General features: G+C 41.5%; 1 protein-coding gene across 1 annotated transcript in view; it reads left to right on the top strand.

Moving 5' to 3' along the window:
• Positions 1-4,499: 4,499 nt before the first annotated feature.
• Positions 4,500-26,918, top strand: part of cubn (cubilin (intrinsic factor-cobalamin receptor)) — a 97,871-nt gene continuing 75,452 nt past the window's right edge. Inside the window, exons 1-14 of the mRNA XM_070852865.1 lie at positions 4,500-4,648; positions 5,248-5,377; positions 9,962-10,057; positions 10,230-10,268; positions 10,366-10,467; positions 10,916-11,019; positions 11,687-11,813; positions 12,594-12,762; positions 14,268-14,399; positions 17,413-17,508; positions 18,488-18,612; positions 18,969-19,161; positions 20,568-20,686; positions 25,089-25,323. Of these exons, the coding sequence (XP_070708966.1) occupies positions 4,527-4,648; positions 5,248-5,377; positions 9,962-10,057; positions 10,230-10,268; positions 10,366-10,467; positions 10,916-11,019; positions 11,687-11,813; positions 12,594-12,762; positions 14,268-14,399; positions 17,413-17,508; positions 18,488-18,612; positions 18,969-19,161; positions 20,568-20,686; positions 25,089-25,323 (1,789 nt within the window). The 5' untranslated portion in view covers positions 4,500-4,526. The remainder of the gene's footprint in view (positions 4,649-5,247; positions 5,378-9,961; positions 10,058-10,229; positions 10,269-10,365; positions 10,468-10,915; positions 11,020-11,686; positions 11,814-12,593; positions 12,763-14,267; positions 14,400-17,412; positions 17,509-18,487; positions 18,613-18,968; positions 19,162-20,567; positions 20,687-25,088; positions 25,324-26,918) is intronic.

Below are 26,918 nucleotides of genomic sequence, written 5' to 3'. Positions count from 1 at the left end.
TAGTTTTGAACAAATACTGTATGGTGTGAAGCAAGCAAATGTGACTAACGTGCTAATTGTGTTCTTTTTTTGTTTAGCTCTTACGTTGGTCCTAGGTTGCACAACGATTGGGTTTAAGACCTGAATTGATAATAAAGAACATTGGACCTCGATGAACCTCGCCACTCAGAACGTACCGAAACACAGATAGAAAAAATGCTTGCTTATCAAAAAGAAGTAAGTAAAAAGGAAAAAAGATTGCCGACATTTTGGCGAAAGCAAAGGATGACATTATGAAACTCTACACTGAAATAAGAGATCACACAGCTCCAACAGCTGACTTAAGGCGAAAGGTAGATGCATGTGAAGCAGTAACCAGTGACATTATCAAAATACAAAAGATGGAGATTTTGATGCAGAACATGAAGGATGTCGTCTACGTGAGCTACTAGATCGCGATTATCCACACTCCATTTATGGCTCTACTGCTGCACAGTCAAGTGTCACCCACCATTCCTCAGCTTCATACCTTGCATCAAAACGAGTAGAGGCAGTAGCAGAGTTGGCCGTAAAAGAAGCAGAATACAAGATAGCGCAAAAGGAAAGGATTAAAGCTCAAGAAGAGCAACACAAGAAAGAACTGGAAATTGAAAGATCTGAGCTGGAGCATCTACAGGCTGGAAAAGATTTGGAAGCAGCTCGAGCCAGATTGGAAGAAGAGTGAGCGGGTGAGCCTAAATTCTGCATATCAGCCCCCTGCACCACACCCATCTAACATAGCGATGTTGTCTGCACCACCTGGTGTCGCTCAACTAGCACAAGCTGTGCAGGACAGCATTACGATGAATAGACTTCCTATGTCAGAGCCAACGGTGTTCGGTGGTGAGCCAATTCACTTTATTGAATGGAAAGCTTCCTTCATGTCATTGATAGACTAAAAGGGCATCTCTGCTGCAGATAAACTGTTTTATCTAAAGAAGTATGTCAGTGGCCCAGCTTGTAAATGCCTTGAAGGCACCTTTTTTCAGAAATGATGAAGCCGCCTACCAAGACGCTTGGAAAAAACTGAGTCGACGATACGGCCAGGCATTTGTTATTCAAAGAGCCTTCAGAGGAAAGCTATCAAGCTGGCCAAAAATACAGTTCAGAGATGCTGAAGGACTAAGAAACTTTGCAGACTTCACAAATGCTTGCCTGCTAGCGATGCCTCATGTAAAGAGCCTGGAAATATTAAACAATTGTGAAGAAAATCAAAGACTGACACAGAAGTTGCCTGACTGGGCTGCCGCCAGATGGAACCGCCAGGTGACAAAGGCCCTGATGGAAGGTAAAGATTTCCCTAGCTTTAAGGAGTTTGCTGCATTTCTGTTGCAGGAAGCAGAAGTTGCATGCAACCCAATCACCTCCATCTATGCTCTTCGTTCTTCTGAGGTGTACAGCGACAAAGAGAACCTAAAGGATGTTAAAAGGAATAAGGCAAGTGTCTTCAGTACAAAGGCTGTACACAGTGACCAGCACACATCAACCAGAGCACATATGGGATTTCCGTGCATGTTGTGCCAGAACACACATCCACACAGCTTCAAGTGCCCAGGCCTCATGAAAAGGTCGCTGGAAAGTAGAAGGACGTATGTTAAAGACAATAAATTGGGTTATGGCTGTTTAAAGCAAGGTCACAGTGTAAAGGATTGTCGACACCGCCTCACCTGTGACATTTGCATGAAAATGCAGCCAACTTGTCTTCATGATGAGAACTACATCAAATTTGTGAAAGGAGAAAGGCATGTGAGTCTGGAAAGTGCAACACAAAACAACACATTGGAAGCTCCTGCTGTTATGTCACTTAACGTTGCCAGAGAAGGACACTCAGCTAGTACGTCAATGATTCTTCCAGTGTGGGTGTCATCTGTTGCAAACCCCTACAAAGAAAAACTTGTCTATGCTTTATTAGACACTCAAAGTGACACCACATTCATTGATCAAGAAGTGAGTCGTGAACTGCTAGTGGACAGCTGTCCAGTGAAATTTAAGCTAACTACTATGATGGGAGAAAATGCAGTTGTAAATAGTGAAAAGGTATTGGGTCTCTGTGAGGGGTTACAGCTCAGCAACGCACATTCTCCTCCCTGCTGCATACACAAAGGACTATATACCTGCAAATATTGAACATATACCAACCTGCGAAACAGCCAAACACTGGAGTCACATGTCACCAATCAAAGATGAAGTCCCACCGCTCCTCAGTTGTGAAGTAGGTCTCTTGATTGGTTACAACTGTTCCAGAGCATTAGCACAGAGGCAAGTGATCCTAGGCAAAGAGGATGAGCCTTATGCTGTTCAAAAAGAGTTAGGGTGGAGCATAATTGGCAGTTCAGTAGAAGAAGTTCAGGATGAAGGAGTTCCTGGTGAGAAATGGTATATACCACATCACGGCATTTATCATCCAAAGAAACCAGAAAAACTACATGTCGTTTTTGACTGTTCAGCTAAGCATCAAGGAACCAGTCTCAATGAGCACCTTCTGTCTGGACCAGACATGATAAGCAATCTAACTGGTGTCCTTGTACGCTTCCGACAGCATCCAATAGCTCTGATGTGTGATATAGAAAAAATGTTTCCTCAGTTTAAAGTCCAAGAGAGTGATCGTGACTACCTCCGCTTTTTATGGTGGAAAAATTGAGATTTAAGTGCACAACCGCAAGAGTACAGGATGACAGTAGATCTCTTTGGTGCAGTGTCTTCCCCAGGGTGTTCAAACTATGGATTAAAACACCTGGCCCAACAGAACAGCCTTGCATAACCATTAGGTGCACAGTTCATTGCCAGAGACTTTTATGTGGATGACGGTGTTGCCAGCACAGAGACTGTGGAAAAGGGCATACAGCTGGCACAAGAGGCACGAGACGTGTGTGCTAAAGGTGGTCTGAGACTCCACAAGTTTGTATCAAACAATAGTGTCATTCTAAACAGTATCCAGAACATGCAACAGACACCACATCAAAGAACCTTGCTTTATGTGAGAAGCAAATTTAGAGAGCATTAGGTGTTCACTGGAACATTGAAAGTTGACATTGACTGCTTTACATTCAACCTCACATTGAAAGACCAGCCTCCCTCACGGCGTGGAATATTATCCACAGTTGCATCAATATATGATCCCCTTGGTTTTGTCGCCCCCTATGTTCTCAGTGGGAAAAGAATCTTGCAAGAAGTGTGTCACCATGGCACTAGTTGGGATGGCCCCCTACCTGAGCATCTGAAGCCAAGGTGGGAGAATTGGAGAAAGGATCTCGTCAATCTGGAGAAAATACAGATTGCCAGATGTTATTTGCCTGACGACTTTGGAGAAGTGGTAAATAAGGAACTGCACCATTTCTCGGATGCGAGCACCACTGGATATGGACAGTGTACTTATCTGAGAGGTGAACAAAAAGTTCACTGTGCTTTCATCATGGGCAAATCCCGCGTGTCTCCTAAAAAGGTAACCACTATTCCTAGGCTAGAACTGATGGCAACAGCAGTCTCAGTTACAGTAGTTCTGAGTAACATGCTCAAAGAAGAGCTAGCTTATGGTGATGTGGAAGAGTTCTTTTGGACAGATTCTAAAGTCGTCCTGGGATACTTAAATAATGAAGCAAGATGTTTTTACACGTTCGTTGCGAACAGAGTGCAGAAGATTCGCAACAGCACAAGGCCTGAGCAATGGTTTTATGTTTCCACCAATGAAAACCCTGCAGACAATGCGTCCAGGGGAACAACTGTGGATGAACTGCTGTCATCCAATTGGTTCATGGGTCCTCGGTTCCTGTGGGAAAGGGATATTTATCCTCCAGCAAAGGAAACTATGAAACTTGACACAACACAACATCCGCTCTCCTGGAATGAGAACCACGCTGGTACGTTCCAAAAGTGTCCTTGGGAAATTTTCTATTTGTGACATTGTTTAGAAATAGGATTGAAAAGAATAGAAATGTTCCAGTTGTAGAATAGTGATCTAGTTTTGAAATCCAGATGGCTGCCACAGCACCAGCAGCAGCAGGAATTCAATTGGGTTAGACTGCACCAGTCCTCTGAGTTTCATTCTTGGTAAAGAGCTGAACGAAGAAAAACAAGCTAAAAACCCTGATGATTCATCCAAAAATTAGGATTGAAAGTAATGTTTCAAAAAGTGTCACATTCAGTTGGTGTGAAAAAGTTTCTGATCATTCATGATCGCCATCATATGGTGCCCTTTGAAGGATGCTTAGGGCAAGATTTTATTCCAATGTTTACGGGGATAATTTTAACTTATATTCATCTGCACAGTGGTGACTTACTTCTGACATCTAGACAGCACACACATAGTCACACACAGCAGGTTACTCATCTCCTACAATCATGTGATGGTCATTTTCACTCTATAGTAAAGTTCAGCAGTTTTGGTGAAATGAGATGATCTTTATGGTGCTACTGTCAGGTCAAAGTCTCGACAGTGGTCATTAGAGTGGAGCAGCGTGTCAAACCCCACTATAGGTGATTAGAGTGCCTAGGCAGTGCATCTATTTTCTATGGCTGGGACACTTAGACTCTCATGGCTATTCTTCGTACTCATTTTCCTTCTGGTGGGACTGCACGGAGAGCCCAGGGACACAGCACAGAGAGGAAACCAGAGGAATGTCAACAATGACCAGTGAGTTGGGCTTTGTACAGATCAAACCAGGGTGTCTTACATAGGGATGAGCCAAAACATACCGGCTCCACCAGTATTACTTCTCTTACATACTACTACGTTCAGTATCAAGTTAAAGTAATTTATATGAAGCTGATATCCTACTGATATCTGACCCAGGCCTCCCACTACATTTTCAATGTTTTTCCGTTGAATGGTTTTCAAACTGTACAGAGCGTAAGGTCTACCCAAAAAAAAAAATTAAATAGTATGTAAAATCCACTCCCCTGCAAGATGTTATTCTGTGCAGTGTTAGTTTTTGGTATATTTTTATCTGTGTTTTAGTTACAAGTTATTTTACATGTACATGTACTAAAAGAATATTATCATTGAATATTTTATTATTGAATTGCTGGGAAAAAGGGCTTTTTCACAGACCTCCCAAATTCTTAGAATGATATATGAGGTTTATAGTGTTATTCCTGATTAAAGATGAGATCTGTAAGCCAGCATTAAACCAGGTTTATGTCTATGACCCTGACTGACCTAAATACATCTGCTCAGTACAAAAAATTTCAGCACAGGCCTGTTGATGGAATTGTGTTGATCTGTCCCTGAAGGCCTCGTATGCTGTCTGACAATGGCCATCTCGTCTTCACAACTGGTGACAATAAAGAGATCCGCTTCCAGACAACAGCATCTGGCCGAGTTAAAGTGAATAATGAAGACCTCACTCAACTCCTGAGTCAGGTGAGCGCAGACCTTTCTGACAGATGTGCAGACTTAGAATGGAATATTCTATTCATATTCCAGATGTGATGGAATATGACACATTGATGCAGTAAAGTGGATAAAATGCTGAACAATGAAGAAGAAGTTGTATAGGAATAACTGTCCCACAAATCCCCAGACAAATCTGCCCCATCAAAGAGATATCTGTCCCCTATGCAGACAGAAAATCTGCTCTGTATGAAGTCAATTCCTTCTAAGACAACAGCCAAGGCAAATGCTCCTAAACAGGAATAGTTTGTTATCCAACCACCTCTGCAATGTTCTGGTCATCTTGGCACGTTTGAGTGTGCTTCTGACATGTCACTAACATTACAACAGCAAACTAATGAACTTATTCAAACAAGCCAGAAAGTGATTCATTATAGCATCTTATCAGCTCTTATCAGCTTTTTTAAAACTGCTGCCAGCTGCCTCTCATGTGAAACTATGAATGATTAACAAGTTAGGAAGCGGACACAGCAGTTTTGAGCGGACCAAAGATCAGGGGCCAGGAGCATTACTTAAGTACAATTACTGAAGTGTTCATTCAATTCTGGACCCTTACATCCAGATCTTATGGATGTTGTGAATGAGTTATCTTGTAATGTTGTTAGTTTTCTCTCTCCACCAGTCTCCACCTTGCTCTAATTAACTTACCTTTCTCAAAAGTATAATGGTCTTAAATGTTGGGCGGAATGGGTGGACGACAGGGAATTAAAACTGTATGACTGATGTTAAGTGATCATCAGGGTGAAGGATTGTGGGTAGAAACTGTCCTTGTGTCTGGTGGTTTTGCCATACAGACATGGTTTCTGGTTTCTGTCAGAGGGAGGAGTTGGAACAGGTTGTGTCCAGGCTGTGGTGGTCTGCAGTTCCTGTCATACAGAAGTCCTGGATGGAGAGCAGTTTAGCACCAGTGGTGCTGTCCTGACAATCTGCTGTCATCTGCTCTGGTCCTCGCTGTCACTGGGTCATCGCCTGAGAGGTGGTCAATACGTCACAGCATTCCTCAGTCCCCTTGTGTCCTCAGTGTGAACCTCAAGCTGAGCAGCTTTTAGTTTCTGCCTGTTCGTTGGGACAAGACGAACCACACGGGAACCACAAAGTCCCTCAGCAGCCTGGAGACTTAGGTGGCCCACAGTCTGCTCATTTTTGGTTTCTAAATGAAAAACGAGAAAACCCGTGGTTTGATCCCTGGCTCCTCTACGTGTCCACAGTGGGCAAGACACTGAACCCCAACTTGTAAATGTGTGTGAAGGAATAGTCTCCTCCAACTTAGATTCTTTCTCTACGAATGATGTGAATGGGTGAATGAGGATGTGATGGAAAAGGGCGTTGAGTGGTCAGACGCCACCCACATTGAGCCTTGGTCTGTTCGAGGTTTCTTCCCATTAAAGGGGAGTTCTTCCTGCCACTGTTGCTCAATATAATATGTGATGCTGCTCATGTGGGGATTCTTGAATCCTTAATGTTGAATTCCTGAATTGTTGGGTCTCTCTCTAATTAAAGAGTTTGGTCTGGACCTGCTCTTTATGGAAAGCGTCTTGAGATAACGCTGTTATGAATTGGCGCTCTATAAATAAAGATTGATTGATTGATCAAAATGACTAGAAAGGCATTAAATTAAGAGAAGAGGATGTGGGAGTAGAAGCAAGCTAAGTATAAACTAGAGTATATAGACTGTATACAAATGGACTGTATATATACAAATACTCTAAATTTGCCAGAAAACGGTGGCATGCCAACTCCGGGTAGGGAATGAGCCCTTACCCCACGTGAAGGAGTTCAAGTACCTTGGGGTCTTGTTCACGAGTGAGGGAACGATGGGCTGGAGAATCGGAGCAGCATTCGCTTAACTGTACCATTGTGACGAAAAGGGAGCTGAGCCAGAAGGCAAAGCTCTCCATCTACTGGTCTATCTTTGTTCCTACCCTTACCTATGGTCATGAATTGTGGATCATGACTGAAAGAACAGTTGAGGTGGTTTGGGCATCTTCCCGTGCGCCTCCCGAGGGAGGTGTTCCAGGCACATCCAAGTGACAGGAGACCACGGGGTAGACCCAGGACCAGGTGGAGAGATTATATCTCCACACTGTCCTGGAACGCCTCGGGATCCCCCAGTCAGAGCTGGCTGATGTGGCCCAGGAAAGGGAGGTGTGGGGACTCCTGCTGGATCTGTTGCAGGAGGAATCTAAGTTGGAGGAGAGTATCTTGGGCCAAGGACACTTAGACATGCAGACTCATAGCTGGGGGTTCAAACCACCGATCTGCTGATTGAGGCACGACCTGCTCTACTGCTGAGCCACAGCCTTCCACAGCATTGTGCATTTTATTTCCATAGTCTTCATTCAGTGAATTTATGCAACCTCTAGTTCCAACTTTCTGTCCAGGAGGTAGTGGGCCTCCAGGACCAGGATGGGAAAATACTAGTCTAGAGTTTTTAAATTTAGGCTACATAATTGTAATAATAATATATATAACAATAACACTTTGATGTGATGTGCTCACCAAGCTAGGTTTGAATGAAGCACCTTTAACAAGTTTTACAAGCACTCTGCCACGTTTTCCCCACTGGCATCTCCCTCAGATTCCATAAAGAGTTGTTTCTCCTCCAACTAAAAGTGCTGGAAACCTGCGGCTCAGTGAGAAACATTTGTCCAGTGGGTAGTCGAATATTTAAAAGTTCCACTCTGCTGCATGTGATCAGAGAGACAAACAAAAACTGCTGTAATGACAAAGTAATGACGCATGTATATGATGTAAAAATAAAAACTTTACATTTTTCAACAACCTTTCTGGCCATTTCGTGTAGAGCTTAGGAGGTGTACTTGAATACACCATGAAGTTAGTGGAGGGGGAAACATGAGGCGTCCAAAATAAAAGTCCTCAGAGTCCGAACCCAGTGAAAGATGAAGCCACAGACATATTGTTCATGGTGGCAGTGCAAATTATATGAATGTATGATATTAGAATCTCTAATTATTGGTGCTGGGGATAGGTGGGCGGGCAGAGTTTCCCAGCATGCTTTGATACGATGTGTGGACACAGCTTTTAGTTCATTTGTGTTCTAAATGGTCACAGATGTTACGTGGACAATGACTGTAGGGAAGTTATGAATACAGTTAGTTCTACAGTTACTACCTCCAGTCTGGGTGTTTTCAAGTATTAGGTTTCATGATGTGACCCATAAAATCAATTAGTTAGTTGATTGTGTAGGTGTAGCCATTTACCTCGTTCACAGAAATAAATAATGATAATAAATAATAAAACGCACGGTCGCTGTTGCCAGGGTTTTAAAAACGGCAGGTTGGATCCACTGATGTCACTCCCTGGCCAATCAGTGGCCTGCAGTCTGTTGACGTCACATTTTCGGCTCGACTCAGCTCACTTGGAACCCCAGCCGAGTAGGTCCTAAAAAAGTATCTGGTGCCAGGTACTATCACCTAGTGGAAAACCCTAAAGACCGAGTCAAGTTGAGCTGAGTAGGTGCTAGTGGAAAAGCGCCTATAGACTCTGTCCACAAAAAGGCTCAGCAGAGGTTGTACTTCCTGCGACAGCTCAGGAAGTTTAACCTGCCACAGGAGCTGCTGATCACATTCTACTCCGCCATCATCCAGTCTGTTCTCTGCACTTCCATCACTGTCTGGTTTGGATAACCAACTAGGACAGGCACAGACTGCAAAGGACAATCAGATCTGCAGAGAGGATAATTTGGGCCGATCTGTCCTCCATCCAGTACTTGTACCTGTCCAGGGTCAGGAGGAGGGCAGGTAACATCTCTGCAGACCCCTCACACTCCCGCACACATACTCTTCAAACTCCTCCCGTCTGGCCGGCGTTACAGAGCACTGTACGCCAAAACCACCAGACACAGAGACCGTTTCTTCCCCCAGGCCATCACCGTGATGAACTCTCACTAGACTCAGAGACTCAGGAACCACTGTGCAATAGTCCCATACCATTTGCATATTTGTCACTACTTTTGCACTACATAAATGCACCACACCTACCTCCACTGTATATACTGCTATTCATGAGTATTTATATTGTTCTTATTCTTATTGGTGTAGTTTATTTCTTTACTTTTATTTACTGTACATTGAGAGAGAAGTTTCACCAGAGTCAAATTCCTTGTTTGCTTGTACAAACTTGGCCAATAAAGGTAATCTGATTCTGAGACTTTACACAGACCTGATCCATGTCTGTACATAGACCTGAACCACTTCTTTACACAGACCTGACCATACAGTGTCATCAATGTATTTATTAAAATCACAAATTAGTTAATTAGTTGCAGTTTATTAACTGGATGTGTCACTAATTAGTTAGCAATAAAGCTTTAAAATTGGGTCCAAATTCAACATAAATAATACAAAATAAGGAAATATGAAAGACCCATCTTCTAATCAAGGCAATGATGGTATTCACAAATAATTCACAGTTTGCTTTAATGTGTTGAGTCAGACGACACTGGTATGTTAAGTTATTTCATTGCCACGGAGGGTCTCTTTGGCAACAGCTTTTGTATACTGAAGTGTCTGTATGTAAACTGTCTGATTTCAGATCAAAACCAACAAAGATGACATTGATGACATTAAGTCTCACGGAGGTGGAGTTCCTCCTGATATCACCAACAAACTAAACCAGCTTGATACCAGGGTAAGAGAGAAAATGCTTGTTATTTATTATCATTCAATGCAGTCAACAACTAGACTAGGCCACTGTGTGTTTCTAAGAAAAGGTCTTTAGAAGTTAACTGTCCAAGTAACATTTTCTTAATGTGTATGAATGCTATAAAACATATTTCCATGCGTCTTTCTTTGTTTTCCAGGTGTCAACGCTTGAGAATAAAGTGACTGCACTTGAGCTGGTGAAACATTTGATAACTGTTTCTTTTAATGGCTCAAAATGAAGACTGTACATGTGTCCGTCCTTATGGTCTTTTCCACAATTCCTTTCTCATCCAGACAATCCAGACGTCGTCGTGCAGCAGTAATCCCTGTCGGAATGGAGGAACATGTCTAAATTTACTTAACTCATATCACTGTGTGTGTCCCAGCAACTGGGCTGTGAGTTCCCCACTATTTGTTACATTACAGGGGTGTTAGTTGCAGTTGGCTGTGTAGTAAGTATTGGCATTAAACAATCTTGATTGGTATTTGTGACAAATAGTCCACATAGCAGACTATGGTATATATTTCCAACAGTTCCAGAAAGCTACTACTACTTCTGTAATGCTATTTCTTCATATTTAGATGATCATAATGTATTATAGAAAATAATATACATGTACAGCCAGCCAAAAATATTTACATAAAAAAACCAAAGTCACAAATATACAACACAATAAATTAAAATTTTCTTAGAATTCTTTGAGAATTAAAAGTCCTTGCCATTCCAGTTTATATATTATATTTTATATTATGCTGTTGAATATGACAAACGTCATTAACTAACCAAGGTGTCTGTGGTTCTCCCATTTCTTCCACTCTTTCTGTGTGTGTGTTTGTGTGTCAGGGTCCTAACTGTGCAACAGATGTGAATGAATGTCAAGTGTATGCTGGAACACTTCAGGGTTGTCAGAATGGAGCAACCTGTGTCAACACCCCTGGTTCATTCACGTACGTCTAAAGCTTCACAAAATTTAAATGTTATTGCTTGATTTTTAACTACCTCCTCTACCATAACCACAAGAGAACCATTGTGAGAATCACTGTGTTTGTCTTGTGCACAGTATGTACAGTCCTGTATGGTTTTCTACACACCAAAATGTCCATTATTCCAAATGGTTTATGGTGTTAAAATGTCCTGTTTTACATGCATGGTATGTTCCCATACCAAGTATAAAGTAAACATTCAGCAGTGAGGCCTCTGCACTCACTCTGAAGTTACTGGAACCACTTTTAACAACAGAAATAGCCCTTGTGAAAGCTAATGGCAGTGATATGTTGCATATTTTGAAGGATGGGGGCAGATGCCTCTCTTAGATTTTGTTAAATGTGATTTTTAATAATGTGAGCTCCTTGATTTCCACATACCTTACTTGTAATGAGGTGGGACAGAAATGTCAGAGAAAGACTTGACAAAACCTTGGCAGATAAAATGAAAACTTGTGAGGCTCGATACCTAAAAAGGTAGACGGCCTGTGTTTGAGAGCCTGATGATCATTCTCCTTGTCAGTTGTCTATTTCTTTAGAAATTCTACTTTCTGTCAGTCTTTGTTTAATGACTTACTGCATTTTATAGCTACCATTGTGGTATCATAATGATATTTCTGTTTGTGTGCAGTTGTAATTGTTCTCCTGAGTGGTCTGGGATTCTCTGTACTGTGCGCTATGATGACTGCAGGAATGGAGGACAGAGCCTGTGTGTACATGGCACATGTATTGATGCAGACCGTGTTGTACCTGGACAGGTAAGTAATCACCTAGTCATTCTACTTAACACATTCAATCAATCAATCAATCTTTATTTATGTAGCGCCAATTCATAACAGCGTCATCTCAAGACTCTTTTCATAAAGAGCAGGTCTAGACCAAACTCTTTGGTCTGTCCTCATAGGAGGAACGCTATTTTTACTGGAGAGTGTCCTCGCTGACACTTTTACTGCTGGCGTGAAAAAAAGTCCGCTCCAATCCTGTGTGGAAAATTACCAGCAGAGGTTTAATAAAACCTCCACAATCCTGGAACCACGATGTCTGAGTAGTGATTCGCTCATGTTTTAGGCAATAAAGAATAAATGAAATGGCAAAACTACAAGTTCTGCTTTATTAATTTTGTTTTTATTCCAAGCTGTCTGATTTCAACAATTTACACAGTAAGTGGCTAATTATAATTGCATTGTAGGATATTACAGTAAATTCTGCCAATGTGACACATAGTTTCACCTGCAGATATTAATGAAATCACTAGTACTCTCTGACACATTTCCTTAATATGTGATGCCAAGAGGGAGATAATGGAGTCAGCAAAAAGTCATACACATATGAAGTGGAAATACAAATAAAAGACTGACCTTTTTCCAATTGAGCATGATGTTGTACCTTCATGGCATATAGCTGCAAACAACTGCTCTTATATTACAGATGAGTGTTATTTCAGTTTGTTGATGCATTTCCATGATCGTGGTTATTGAAGATGTGATTTTGGTTGACAGAGTTTTCACATTGAGATTTGTTTTTTTCCCAATCAACAGCCGAAATTCCAGTGTATTTGTGACAGTGGCTGGGAGGCTCCAGCTGGGAACCCAGCCTGTGTGTCTGATGTGGATGAGTGTAGCCTACCTAACAAACCATGCTCCACCAACCCTGCTGTTCCCTGCTACAACACCCAGGGTTCCTTCTACTGTGGAGCCTGTCCGGCTGGTAACACTCAATCACTCAACTCATACTGGGATCTATTTTATATGCATGCACTGGGATTAATTACCTGATTTTTGTGACTTTGAAACCAGAAACTCACAAGAAGTCTTGGCATAGTATTCTGAAATCTTGAAAATATGGTTGGAGCAGGAACAGTTACTTGGAGCCTTACCTGGGCATGACTTGATTCAATAATCCAATACTTCTTTTTATATTATCTGTCCTACTTCACTGCCTATTATTTTATTCAGATATAAGTATTTCTTTAGACATTTTCTGTGTGTAGCGTGGAGGGGCTCAGGGGTTTCTAAGTTCCAAAAGTGAGCTCACACAGCTTTAATCATTCCATGAGAGCCCCTGTTATTAACTAAAACTAACATTTAGTTAAAAAGGGTTTTCCATTGCATGCTCAAATAATCTGCTACGGTACAATTCTGTCCTCCCACACGCACAGGTCTATTTCTGCTCAAATCTATCCCAGTGTGCTCAGCCTGCAAAGGTTGACTTGCAGACTGAGTACCGCCCATACACTACTCACAAAAAGTTAGGGATATTTGGCTTTCAGGTGAAATTTCAGGATGAACCTAAAATGCATTCTAACCTTTCCAGGTGAACTTAATGTGACCTTCTCTAAACTTTTGAATGCACATGTCCAACTGTTCAGTGTTTCAGTACTTTTTGCACAAGTTGCTGTTCTCTAACAAGGAGATTAACAGCAAAATTCACAACAGAGTTGATCCATGAATCGACCGATACATTTCCTGCTTCAGTTAGAACTGGTATTTAAACAGTCCTCCTCATCATGCTGTTTACATTCTGACATCATGAGACCAAGACGACACCTAACAGTTGATCAACAGCACCTCGCCATTGCGAGGCTTCAAACAGGAAGTCCTCAGACGGAAGTGTCCACTGAGCTTAGAGGGTCACAGAGTGTCATCAGGAGGTTGGAACAGTGATACAGAGACTGGAAGAGTCACAGAAAGGAGAGGAGTGGATGTCCTTTGGCCACGTCCCAATTTATTGAGACATTGAAATGTTTTGTTGTGGTATACCTACCACTGTTGTTAGCTCTTCTTTCAATAAATTGTTTGAGATGAATAAAATTACCATTGCATGCTTCTACTTAAATGCCCTACTTTCATCATATAGTATCACTGTAGCATTCACTTTTTCCATTTTCCATAAATTTCACCTGAAAGTCGAATATCCCTAACTTTTTGTGAGTAGTATACGTTTTTTCACCTTATTAAAACTGTATTGATCATGCTACAGCCCTTTTCCTGATGGCACCATGGGTTGCTACTCTATCAAGTTTCAAAGAAAAAAAAATGGCAAAAAAATCACTTAGCTACGTTATCTTTGTTGGCTGTTTACGCATGCACACAATTGAAAAAAATCAAATACTTCTTAATTGCAACTGTGTGTATGTATCTGTATGTGACTGTGGCTTACTGTATATCCTAAATAAGTGAAGATTTGTTCTAATTACTTCTCATATGTCTCAGGTTGGCAAGGCAATGGCTACAGCTGTCAGGATGTAGATGAATGTTTGACTAATAATGGCGGCTGTTCCACCACTCCAGTGGTACAATGCCTCAACACCATGGGCTCCTTCCACTGTGGTCCCTGCCCTCCAGGTACGAGGAGAGGAAACAAGAGTTACAAATGTAGCTACAGTTCTATGAATTCTATATAACAGTCAGAGACTGTATGTAGTACCACTGAATGTGGTGACACAAGTGATCTGATAAAGGACCCTGACACCCAGCATCACCTCTTAGAGTATCTTCTGATCAAGCCTCCAAATAACAACCCGACTGTCAGAATTCATAGACCTATAGTTGCATTTGATATTTGTTACTTGTTTCATCTCTTTCTTCCTCAGAGACAGTATATAATAACTGGATGACTCATACCAACAACGTCACAAGGAATGTGTGCTCACCATGTCTCGGTTGCAGAGTGAAGATGCAGACAGTATAGCCACAGGATGAGGAGTGGCCATATTATTACCTTACGAATGTCAGTCAGTAGAAGACACTTCAGAGAACGGCTGGTTGTGGTGTGAGAACTGCTAAAACTATAGGCCGATGTAAAACTGAAAGCTGAAAAAAAAAGAAAGTTGAGGGAGAAATGAGGGGTTGGGCTAAAAGGTAATGCCAGACCCATGAGAATTCCAACACAGACACTCCTGGCACAAATAAGGCATGAACCTCACTAATTTGCTTTATGAATAATTTGATGAGAAGAAAAGCAGCCGAGCAGTCAGCAGGTGTCAAGTCCCATGAAGGCTCAAGCACATGCATACTCCTTTTCACTCAATGTAGTTTTAGGGCCTTTTCAGAGCTGGAATTTAATTTTCTTGTTTGGTTGTCAATATAGGCTCGCAAAGCCAAGAACAACACTTGTAAAGAGATTATGTAGTTTTGTTGGTAGTAATCACCATTGTTGTTGTGCTTGACGTTGACACAAGTATTTTTGGGAAAGCAGAGAGTCTCACATTGACGTAATAATGTGGCTCTCTAGCCCATGGAAAAATACACTGGCTTTGAGAGGGTTCACATATTGAACCAACTCTGAACTTGCACCAGCCCAGAACCAGAATTGGATTCGCATTGGTGCAAAGAGGACAGCAGAGGTCTCAATTGCAGAGCCCCCTTCAGAAAACAACCCATCCATCCATCCATCCATCTTCAGCTGCTTATACGGAGTCGGGTCGCGGGGGCAGCAATTTCAGCAGAGATGCCCAGACCTCCCCGGCCCCAGTCACCACCTCCAGCTCGTCCGGTGGGACCCCGAGGTGTTCCCAGGCCAGCCGAGAGACGTAGTCCCTCCAGTGTGTCCTGGGTCTTCCCCGGGGCCTCCTTGCCCGGAATACCTCTCCAGGGAGGCATCCAGGAGGCATCCGAAACAGGTGCCCGAGCCTCCTCAGCTGGCTCCTCTCGATGTGGAGGAGCTCGGAGTAGAGAAAACAACCCATCGGAGAATAAAACCCTGCAGTCTGATTGCCAACTAACACCTCAGTTCACTCCCCTCAGTCATTAGTCATTCCCTGTTCTAGTCTTACATAGGTAGAGTAGATCTCCAAGGTCCATACAGTCCACCTACGCACTGCCCTTATGCCTAGTGTGGCCAGTTTCATTGATTAGCAGTAATAGCATACTGTTGAAACAGTGGTTCTATGAATTGTCCACAGGAACAGGTATGTTACATGTTCATTGTAGCCTTGAGTTTAACACCCACTTTGGGCTGCTTTCCCAGGTAGTGAAAAGAGATCCATTGATCCAGAAACATTTCCAAAGACTTGCACACAATGCAATTGCATGTTGACATACAGCATTCTACAAGAGGATGCTCTTGAAATTAAGGTGGAATAAATGATCTGAGCTCCAATCTGACTGCAAGTACTGAATAATGAGACAGCGGAAGGCGTTCTTGTTAGGGATGCAAAATGTGCCCACCCAATTGCATCTGAAAATCCTGCCTCTGTGAAAGAGGTGAAAACACATAATCAAAAAGACCATATCCCCTCACCAGCTTGGAGCCACCAGCAACAGTGTGTGTTTGCATATGTCTATAAAATGTGTACTGGGACCAGAAAGATAGTATTCAGGAGGCAGTTTGGCCAAGTATGAGTCCTGACCCAGTAGACTGACTGGTTCTAACAGGGAGTGCAGCAGTCATCTGAACAGTCTCTGGGTTCAGCCTCCAATTGCCCAAAGGGGTCTGGATGCATTTGCCCTGAGATTCCCAAGGTGAGGAAGGGCCCACCAGAGGAGCCTCTGCCCTTCCTACAGGGACTGGTTGATTTAGCTCCAAGAGAACATAGCTCATAGGGATCAGCTATGAGGCTACTGTTGTAAAATGCTAATGCTAGTCAATGCTAACTGTTCACACAACCTGCACAGTTAGTCAAGACAATGAAAAGAAGACGACTGCTTGCGTCAACCAGGTCATATGCAACCTCCTGTGCACGGGTATGATGATATCTAAGTAGTAGATACGCCTCTGACAGTCAGAAAGAATGAAACCTAGCACCTCTCTGTGTTATGAGAATTAATTTAAACTTCCTGTTACCCAGTTGCCCTATGTTTATTACAGGTTATGTGATGAAGTGGTCACCTACTCATGGAACATCTAAATCTAACAAAGACATCCCTTCCTTAAGATCCATACCCCAAGTTTTCATCTCCTTCCTTTTGCCCTTTCTCAATATAGTAGTAATATATTAAGGTATAGGGATTTGTTTGTGCTGATCACATGGTTATGATTTGAGACACCACCATTGTTTGAGTACTGCCTTTTATTTATGAATTTCCATGAAATATGTTGCTAAAAATGTTACATGATAATACTGTTTTATTCATTACACTCAACCCTAGCCAGACCTGTTTCCTGGGTGGCTGAGAAGAAAAAGTCTTCCAAAGAGCAAACTTTTGAGAAAGACAAGATGCTATTTATTATTAATCAATGATCAATTTACTTATCTAATTCATTTATTTTGAAAATGTTAAAATTGTAACATTACTCTTAACGGAGAACCTTTAAGTGAATTAAGTGAAGCCCATTCTGAGCTGTGATAAATAAAAAAAAAAATGTTGGTGACTGACACCTCTGAGTGACTGATTTTAAAGGTGACTGTTTGTGCAGGTTATGAGGGGGATGGAAGAACGTGCACCCAGACCAATATCTGCTCCACCAACAATGGAGGCTGTTACCCATTAGCTACTTGTTCCTCCAGCCCAGGTAAAGCAAACATGCATGATTCTCTTACTGTGCCTTCCATCGTGGATGAGCATAGGCAAAATCATTTGTGGTTAAGCTGATTAATAATGTGATTTTTTGGGCTGTGATTTTTTCTTTTCCTGAATTTAAATTTTGTGTTATTCTTCCCTTGTTCATTGTAAACGTGAAAAATATTTGCAGAGGCAACAATCCTATCACGACATCAGCGCTTTATGTCTTTTAGTTAAAGTAGTAGTGAAATCCATACGTTGTCTTTGTGAGTAGGTGTTGATCGTCATAGTTACTAATGGTTTGGCATAATCAGTCAGTCAATCAGTCAGTCAGTCAGTCAATCAGTCTTTATTTATATAGCGCCAACAAGCGTTATCTCAAGAAGCTTTACATAAAGAGCAGGTCTAGATCAAACTCTTTAATTAATTTGTCTTTCAACAGAGATATTTTCAAATAACTCTTGCCTTCACATTGTTCTACATTTTATCATGAAGCACAACTACAGTAAAGTCAAATGTTTACTCTAAATTTAGCACCACATGTGGGAGATGAGAAAAACACGGAAAGGCTCTGGGGAAGATACCAAGTTAGTAACAGACATTAAGGAGACATGAAGCATCAGGATGGAGAGGAAGAGGAGGAGAGAGGAGCCCAGTGCATCATGGGAGTCCCCTGGCAGTCTAAGCCTATAGCAGCATAACTAGGGGCTGGTCCAAGGCCTGAGCCAGCCCTAAACTATGGGCTTTATCACTAAGGAAGGTTTTTAGTCTACTCTTAAATGTAGAGAGGGTGTCTGCCCCCCCAAACCCAAACTGGAAGGAGGTTCCACAGGAGCAACAGTGTTCACAGTTTTATCTCTACAGAAGATTCAGTACAGTGTGTTGAAAAGGCTTTTTCGTTTGGTGTGTGACCAATTTAAGAGTGAAATGTGCAGTGCTGGACATGACCATGTATTCTTCTTTCCATTTGACCCTTCCACATTGACCAGACTCAAGCCTCCCTATATGTACCTGCCCGCCAGGCTACATAGGCAATGGTTATGGACCAACTGGCTGCACCCAGACCAGCAACATCTGTCAGACCAACAACCCCTGTGTCAATGGAAATTGTGTGGTAAGTGTTTGCGACTGTGTGTTTGTATGCCTGTATGTATGGTGGGACGCTGTATGGCAATTATGACAAAGATAATGTCTCTAACTTTATCTGCAGTCACTTTAATGGATAAATCTGGTAATATTCTGTATTATTTTTTAGACTAAAACAAACAACAAATTGATCCCACTATCAAGTATTGTGTACCTATCCAAAGCCCACTGTGATGTAAAAATGTTTTAGTAATTAGTCGCAGTTGGCGTAGTCTGACTCTGTCTTTCAGTGCTTGATAAATTCTACCTTGTTTTTGTGTTAATGATATTTTCAAGAACAAAAATTCCACGATCAAATGACTAAGTACACTAATGCCATCACAGGCTACCACCTCTGCTCCTGGTTATATCTGCAACTGCAACTCTGGCTGGCAAGGAGTAAACTGTGACCAGAATATAGATGAATGCTTAAGCAACCCCTGTCAGAATGGAGGAACCTGCAATGATGGCAATAATGGATTCATATGTACATGCACTGCGCAGTGGACTGGACCACTCTGCCAAACCCCACAGCAAGGTATTGAGATCATCAATCAATCAATCAATCTTTATTTATATAGCACCAGTTCATAACAGCGTTATCTCAAGACTCTTTCCATAAAGAGCAGGTCTAGACCAAACTCTTTAATTAGAGAGAGACCCAATGATTCAGGAATTCAACATTAAGGATTCAAGAATCCCCACATGAACAGCATCAGATATTATATTAGGAAACAGTGGAGGAAGAACTCCCCTTTAACAGGAAGAAACCTGGAACAGAATCAGGCTCAGAGGGGGTGGCTTCTGTCAGGGTCCGTGTTGTTGGGTGGAGGTTAGAGAGGGAGAGAAAGACAGAGAGAGAGAGACAACACAAACAGCAACCAACATACTAACAATGACTATAGCACTAACAATAGGAGTGTGACTAAAAAATTAGCATTGGCAATATGATCGTGTTGAAAGAAACATGACAAGTGGCCGACGATCCCCAGCAGTGATTCAGTGAGATGAAGATGGGGAGGTGAAGAGAAGAAGTGGGAAGAAATTGCAAGGACAAAATGAGAATAGAATGGATGTGCAGAGACACAGAGAGGAGGAAGTTAAGGGACTGGGCTGGTTAACAGACTTTGGGGCCTGTGATAAGGAGCTTACAGGCACTCTATTGTTAAATATTTTATCATCACCCATATAATTATATAGTACAACCAGTAATCTATCATTCTAAATCTATGCTTATATACCGTTGCCCATAAAGTTGGAATAATTGTTCAATCCCCCCAATTTTGTTAAAGCCTGAATACACAGTTTGCAAAGGTTAATTGTGGTTTAAGTTTCACTGTGATCTGTTTGGAAGAGTTTGATCAATAAAGTTGAGAAGATATACACTTTATTTATCAAGAATAAATCACATTGTCACAATCATTTCATGAGAAGAGGTAAAAAAAAAACCATTTTATTCCAACTTCATGGGCAACAGTGTATATTAGAATGATCTTTATTCATTTTTTTTGCTTTGGGCTTTGAGTTATAGAAATATCAGAAATGTATTGCTGTGAATGAGAAAAACAGTTTCACAATTGTGTGTGACTGTTATCTCTACTTTATGGCCCATTCGGAGCAACCTGTGCTCACCTTGTTTTAGCTGTTGTGGTCATATATGTCCAATCGTATCGTATCACAGACCACAGCCACGGATGATGGGGCATGTGTACTTGCACTAGCACTCTTCATCAGTAATCATAATACTTAGTAATATACTAAGTAATATTTGCATATCCTTTAAAAAGAATATTCTTACACTTTATCAGAGTTCAGCATTATTTTTCAGTGCCTATGGCAAAAAGACAGAAGTGCACCCCATTTCTTGCCCTTTTTGTCCATTCATTATGCAGACTGGAGATCTTCTGTTATCTGTGCTACTCTGATTGTGCATGTGTGTTCCAGAGTGTGGAGGTTACCTGACTGGCCCTGCCGGTTCCTTCAGTTATCCCAACAACCCAGGTCATGACGAATACGATCACCAGGTCAGCTGTGCCTGGGTGATTCGCGTTGACCCAAACAAGGTCAGTGGCGGTCTCTTACTTAAACGTGAATACCTTTTCCTGTCAAGTGTTTACTTTGTACCATAAGACTTTTAAACTGCCCATAATCTGCACAAACAGTTTTGCACTGCCCTATTTTGCACCTCTATTTATCTATTAAGCTGTACATTTTATTCTATTTTTTAGTTGTTGTATATACCTTATTTATATTATTTACTTGCTTGCTGGTGTGTTTTTATTTGATACTGTTAGCAGTGTTACTGGAACCAGAGACACAAGAATTTCACTGCCAGTGAGCCATGTAACTGCTGAGCATGTGACAATAAAGTCTTTGATTTGATTTGACTATTTAATTTACAAATTTATTAGATTGCTCTTGTCGAAAGGGGCACCACCTCTTTTGCAGAGGAAAACAATTTCTTAGCACAAATTGTTTTAGGAATTGAACCTTAAGAATTAAGCATTGAACTGTCTCATAATCAAAACCCGTAAGTTCTCAAAGACAGGGGACTCTGTTTTTGCCCTGAAGAAATATTCACAGACAACGACGTGGATTTGATGATGGTAAAAGAGAAATTAGATGATCAGATTTACCAGAGAACGAGGGAAACAGTATTCGATTTAGGGGGATTTAATTTTAAGGGCTACGGGATATCAATGACTAATGAGTAATAACTTCCTAAAGATTTAGATAGATCTCAGAGCTATACCGACACCAACTCTTAATCACCATAAGCAATGTTGTAATTCATTTGCCTACTAGGTTGTAGAGATGATTCAGGTATAGCATCAGTTTCTGCGAGGACCCCGGACTGTTGGTCGGCTCCGCCAGGCGGTCACAGAGAACCAGATGGTACCAGCTAGGCACAGTGGTCGCGTTTCGAAGACTCAGACAGCAGTGGTTCCTCAGTGGCTCCGGTACCCTTGCGTGGCCCAAGTTTAAGGCAGATGTGCAGTCTCTTGAAGGCGGGCAGCTGTCAGTCAATCAGAAAACAGACCAGCCAGCGATGGTTTGGTTCGCTGCTAGCGTAAGGATTTTTGAAAACTAAGATTTAAGTGAAAGCAAAGACAAAAAGCGACGAGACAAAAGCAAAAGACCAAGAAGACGCAGTAGTTTTATCTACCGTGAAGAGTGGGCGTGGGGTGGGTATCTTCTTGATCGACCCGGACACGCCTCCTTTTTATGAGGAATTATTTAATTTGAGTACATATTAGTACATATAGATGAGCATTACAATTTGTAATAAGGGATGTAATATTATAAAAATAACTTCATTCAGGACCCAATATTCAACCTTGTGGAACTTCTGTTTGACAGTGGTAAATATACAGAATGATATGAAATACAGATCATGCTCTTTATGTAAAGCATCTTGAGATAATGCTGTTATGAAGTGGCACTATATAAATAAAGATTGATTGATTGATTGATTGATTGATTTCCCAATATTACACACTGTTTTCTATTCAAGATTCAAGATTCAAAGCGTTTATTATCATGTGTACAGTGCAGAAACGGGTTTCTCTGTACAATGAAAATCTTACTTTGCCATCCACACTGAATGCCAAAGAGTAAAAAAGAAGAGGATAAAATATAAAATATAAATATAAACTACTATTGCTATATAAACTGCTATTGCTAACATATAAATATATTCACAAAAATATATTTACAAAATGTGCAACTTAACATGAAGTAAAGTGAATGTGCAGATGAATGTGCAGATAGAGGTAGTTGTTGACTCCTATTGGCTGTTAAGGAGCCTGATGGCGGAGGGAAAGAAGGAGTTTCTGAGTCTGGATGTCCTGCATTTCAGACTCCTGTACCTCCGGCCTGAGGGGAGGAGAGTGAACAGTCTGTGTTGGGGGTGGGTGGGGTCCTTGATGATGGAGGCAGCCCTCCGGTGGACTCTGGGTCTGTAGATGCTCTGCAGAGAGCAGTCATGGGTGAACAGGGTGTAGAGGATGGGGCTGAGGACACACCCCTGAGGTGTGCCGATGTTTGTGATGATGCTGGCTGAAGTCCTGTTTCCTATCCTGACAGACTGAGGCCTGCCAGTCAGAAAGTCCAGGAGCCAGTCACAGAGGAGGGGGTGTAGTCCGAGTGAGAACAGTTTGTGGGTGAGCTTGTGGGGGATGACAGATTAGACAGATAGTCATAGACTTATTATCAAAACCAGTATCTCATAGCCTCTGTAGAGGTATAACATCTATCATCTACAACCAAGGTAACAGCAGCAATGTTACTATGCTTAGCTCTGAACCCAGACTAGTGCGGATTTAACACAGAGTTTCTTGAAAGAAATGATTTGACTCCAGGACTAATAATGACACAGATCATTTTTATCACCATCGTTATGCAGTGGGGCTACATGTGCCGATTTTCAAACTCGATGAAAGACGCCAGTAGAGATGGAAAGATTAAAAAGGATTTGTTTGCACTTTTATTTACTGATCTCCAAAGTTGAGATGGATTTGCAAAAGAGCTAGAGATTAATTATGTGTAATGGATTTTTCTTAAAGAGAATGTGTACTTTGTAACATTGTTGCTAATTCTGTGGAGAACCAGGGGCTTGTTCTGTCTTTAACTCTAAGCTTCTTTAACAGTGCTTTATCAATGATAGTGAGAAATGAACATGAACAATATTTCAAAGCCAGGTGTTCATCTGGTATGATGTGTATTATGAGCAATGTCACTGAGAAAAGCCTGTTAATCAAACTAGAAAGTGCAATTCCTGGAGAAATTGCTGTGTGAATGCTGTCCGCTGCCGCCATACTGCACTGCTGCTGCCCTGCTGTTCTGCTGCCATCTGGTGGCTCAAATGTCACTAATGCGCTGCTGCTCATCAGCTGTCAGGTTGCCATGGTGACTGTGCATGCCAAGCAAGTCTGTTCTCAAATGCAGATTTCAGCTGCGTGACACACCTCTAAAAATCCAGGTTTTACTCAAAACGGTACATGTCACAGCCATAAAGTGCAGACCAGTGGAGAGAAGAGGGTCTGCTGAACACATACATGTAATTTAAGGTCTCTATCTTGTGAAATGAGAGCTCTGGAGCAGGTTAGAAAAGCCTTTGTCTCTCCCTCCCTTGTCCGCTTTTCCCTCTCAGTTAACATGGCAGTCAATGGGGCAGTCGGTCGGCACTCCCGTCGCTCCGAGGCTCATAGCGGGAGCTGCGTACGTTTCTGTGGTGTTCTGTCACATCACTACGTCTGCAGGGACTTAACCTACATTTCAGCATTCACACCAATAATGAATGCTTTCAGCATTCACACCAATAATACACTTTTTTGTCACAGAAGAACATATGTTGTGCTTTCAGCATTCACACCAATAATAAACTTTTTTGTCACAGAAGAACATATGTTGTGCTTTCAGCATTAACACCAATGATTTTACATTTCTTTGATAACAATGCTAGAGCTCGATCTTTGTATTCTAGTATTTGTAACGCAGGCCAGAGGCTAACAAATGGAAAAACTCCTATCGAACAGAATCAAATGTATTAATGTTGCCTGAGAGGGACCCTTAAGATTGGGTCTGATAGGCTTATTAATCAGCTGTGACAGACTGAGATTGTCGCACATATCTTTTAGATTATTTGGATAATTGTTCAGCCAATTTAGGTTAAAATCTCCTAAAACCAGCATCTTTGTGTTGCTGTATTCAAGCAAGTCTACCAGTTTCTGTAGTGCATTAGGGATAGCTGAGGGTGATCGCTATATACCCACCACATTATTGAATTATTACTAGATAAGTTGACTGCCAGTGTGGTATAGTGACAGCATTTAACATTGTAACAGATAATCACGTTCACAGCCACACCAGGTCTTCTTCTAACTTTGTCTACTCTGTACAAGTTGTAGTTATGTAATAAAGCCCCAGAGTTTTCGATACTGTGTTTGTGTCAGGTTTCTTTCAGATATCAGTCTATGATTATTTTAAGTTGATTTAATTAAACTCATTACACAGACTTCTGGTATTTAAGTGCATTAACTGTGCCTTCCTAAAGTCCTAACGTGTTTGAATTATTCTCAGAGTTGTCTGTAACTGGTCAGAATCGTGACTCCTTGATCATAAAATCACCTTTACTCACGTTTGACACCAAAACTTCTTTGAACAGAACTGTTCTCACCAATTACTCCAGTGGCCTCTCTCCACAGGGTGTAGGGTCTCTGGTAGCCTAGAAACAAGGGGTGGCTCAACTTCCCCACAGGCTGAAATCACCTCATTCTCCCCTGAGGGGTTGTTGAGACCAAGTCAATCACATCACACAAATGTTTGTGCTCTAAGGCCACAAGAACAAGCTACAAGAGGAAGAGAGTGATGAGGACTGTAGCATTAGTGGATAGTATTCCATGTAATATAGCAGACTGACAGAGATCTTTTGATCTCCTCTTTTCTGTGTTTTCTATTCTTTAGATTCTACACATCTCCTTCCCTTTCTTTCATCTGGAGAGCAGCACCAATTGCAACTATGACTTCCTTCAGATCCATGACGGGGACAGCGCCTCTGCTTACATGATTGGGAAATACTGCGGTCAAAATAACCCGCCGGACGTCTACAGCTCCCACAATTCCCTGTATTTCTGGTTTCGCTCCGACCACTCTGTGAGCGGTCGCGGCTTTACAGTTGTTTGGCAGTCTCAGGACCCAGGTAGGGGTGTTTCATGGTTTTTGGTTCAGTTGATGCTTAATCCTTAGAATTTATCACCAACACTTAAATTTGATCGAAGAAATGTAAGGTCATTAACTGTCTTGAGTTTTGAAATGATGCACACGTCAACATACTTTATCAAATGTATTTAAATGACTTTTTGTGCCAATACACATACATGCATAAATGTGTGTGTGTAAATACATTTGAGTAAATGCAAGATTATTATAGCAGGAATCGTTCACTCTTGTCTTTAACACTTTTGCTTTTGCTGTCAACATTTCAGATTTTCACCACACTATTATCATGGCCAATAGAAGTCACGATAATCATATTACTACTGTTGTGCTAAATAGTACCTTGCCTCACACGGCGGCACAAAAATGTTGGTGTTTGCACCGTGTCTGGGGAAATTTGGCTATCAGAAGATTAATGGGACTTAGTGTAAAGTCCACCTCGATTGGGACATCGACATAAACGAGGAAAAAGATTGTTTCAACTGTTTCAGTCTCATAAAATACTAAACTATCAATTTGGTATTATGATTAATAATTAACTTAATAACTACCAAAATGACCACACTGACAGCTGTATTTATTAAATGTGTATTAACACATTTAATAAAACATAAAGAAGTCACACATATAAACAATCTAACTTTACTAGCTAACAAACTAAAGGAAGAGAGAGTGTGTGTGTGTGTGTGTGTGTATGTGTGTGTGGGTGAGAGAGAGAGAGAGAGAGAGAGAGACGGTGTGTACATGTGAACAGGCAAATGGTTATGACATTGAGGACTACAGAAGGTATTGACTTCCTACAAACTGGCCCCCAGACCCCCTGCTGTGTGGGTCAGAGGCAGACAAAGGAAAGCTAAGTGCTGTAGCTGTTAGCTTAGCTTTGTCTCTCAGTCAAGGCCTATTGTAACACTGTATGTGTGAGTGTGTAGATAAAGGTACCAGGTTAGAGGAGAGGATGGTTAGTCTGTAGACCCTGTGTCTGTGGGAGCAAACTAACATCAAATCTAAACTTTCTGGCTGCACAGTAAACTGTAGCACATCACAATACTTAAACTCTGTGAACATTAAAGCAAATCAAAACCAATACAAGAAGAAGAAGGTCCTTCAGTCTGCTGCTTCTTAGCCTGTTGATGAACCAGGCTGGAAGAAGGTTCTGGTTCTTTGTGCTTGCTGTCCTGGTTGCAGGCTGGAGATTCTGGTCGCTCCTTTGTTCCTTGATAGGCAGCAGCTCTGTGCTAACTTGCTGGTGTGCTCCTGTTGTTCTGAAGATCAGCTGGCAGACTTTGGATCATACCTGCTGGTGCTGAGAAACTAGAAATTTAAATGTGTTGTATGTTGCCATTTTTAATCATTCATGAACATTTTGCATCAGTTGAGACATGACTCTAGGGTCCATACAGCTGATCAGGAAATATCAACTGTTTGCATTTGCTGCGCCCCTTTGGTGGCAGAATATCTCAAGACTGTAGAACAAAACTCAAGTATTACATTTCCACAATATTACTGATTCTGGTACAACAATAGAGATGTGATACTCATCACTCAGCTGCTCAGAGTTTCTTGTTTAAACAGAAATTA

Source organism: Pempheris klunzingeri, chromosome 21 (assembly GCF_042242105.1).
Source record: "Pempheris klunzingeri isolate RE-2024b chromosome 21, fPemKlu1.hap1, whole genome shotgun sequence".
Classification (NCBI taxonomy): Eukaryota; Metazoa; Chordata; class Actinopteri; order Acropomatiformes; family Pempheridae; genus Pempheris; species Pempheris klunzingeri.
This window is presented reverse-complemented; position numbering and strand designations above follow the sequence as displayed.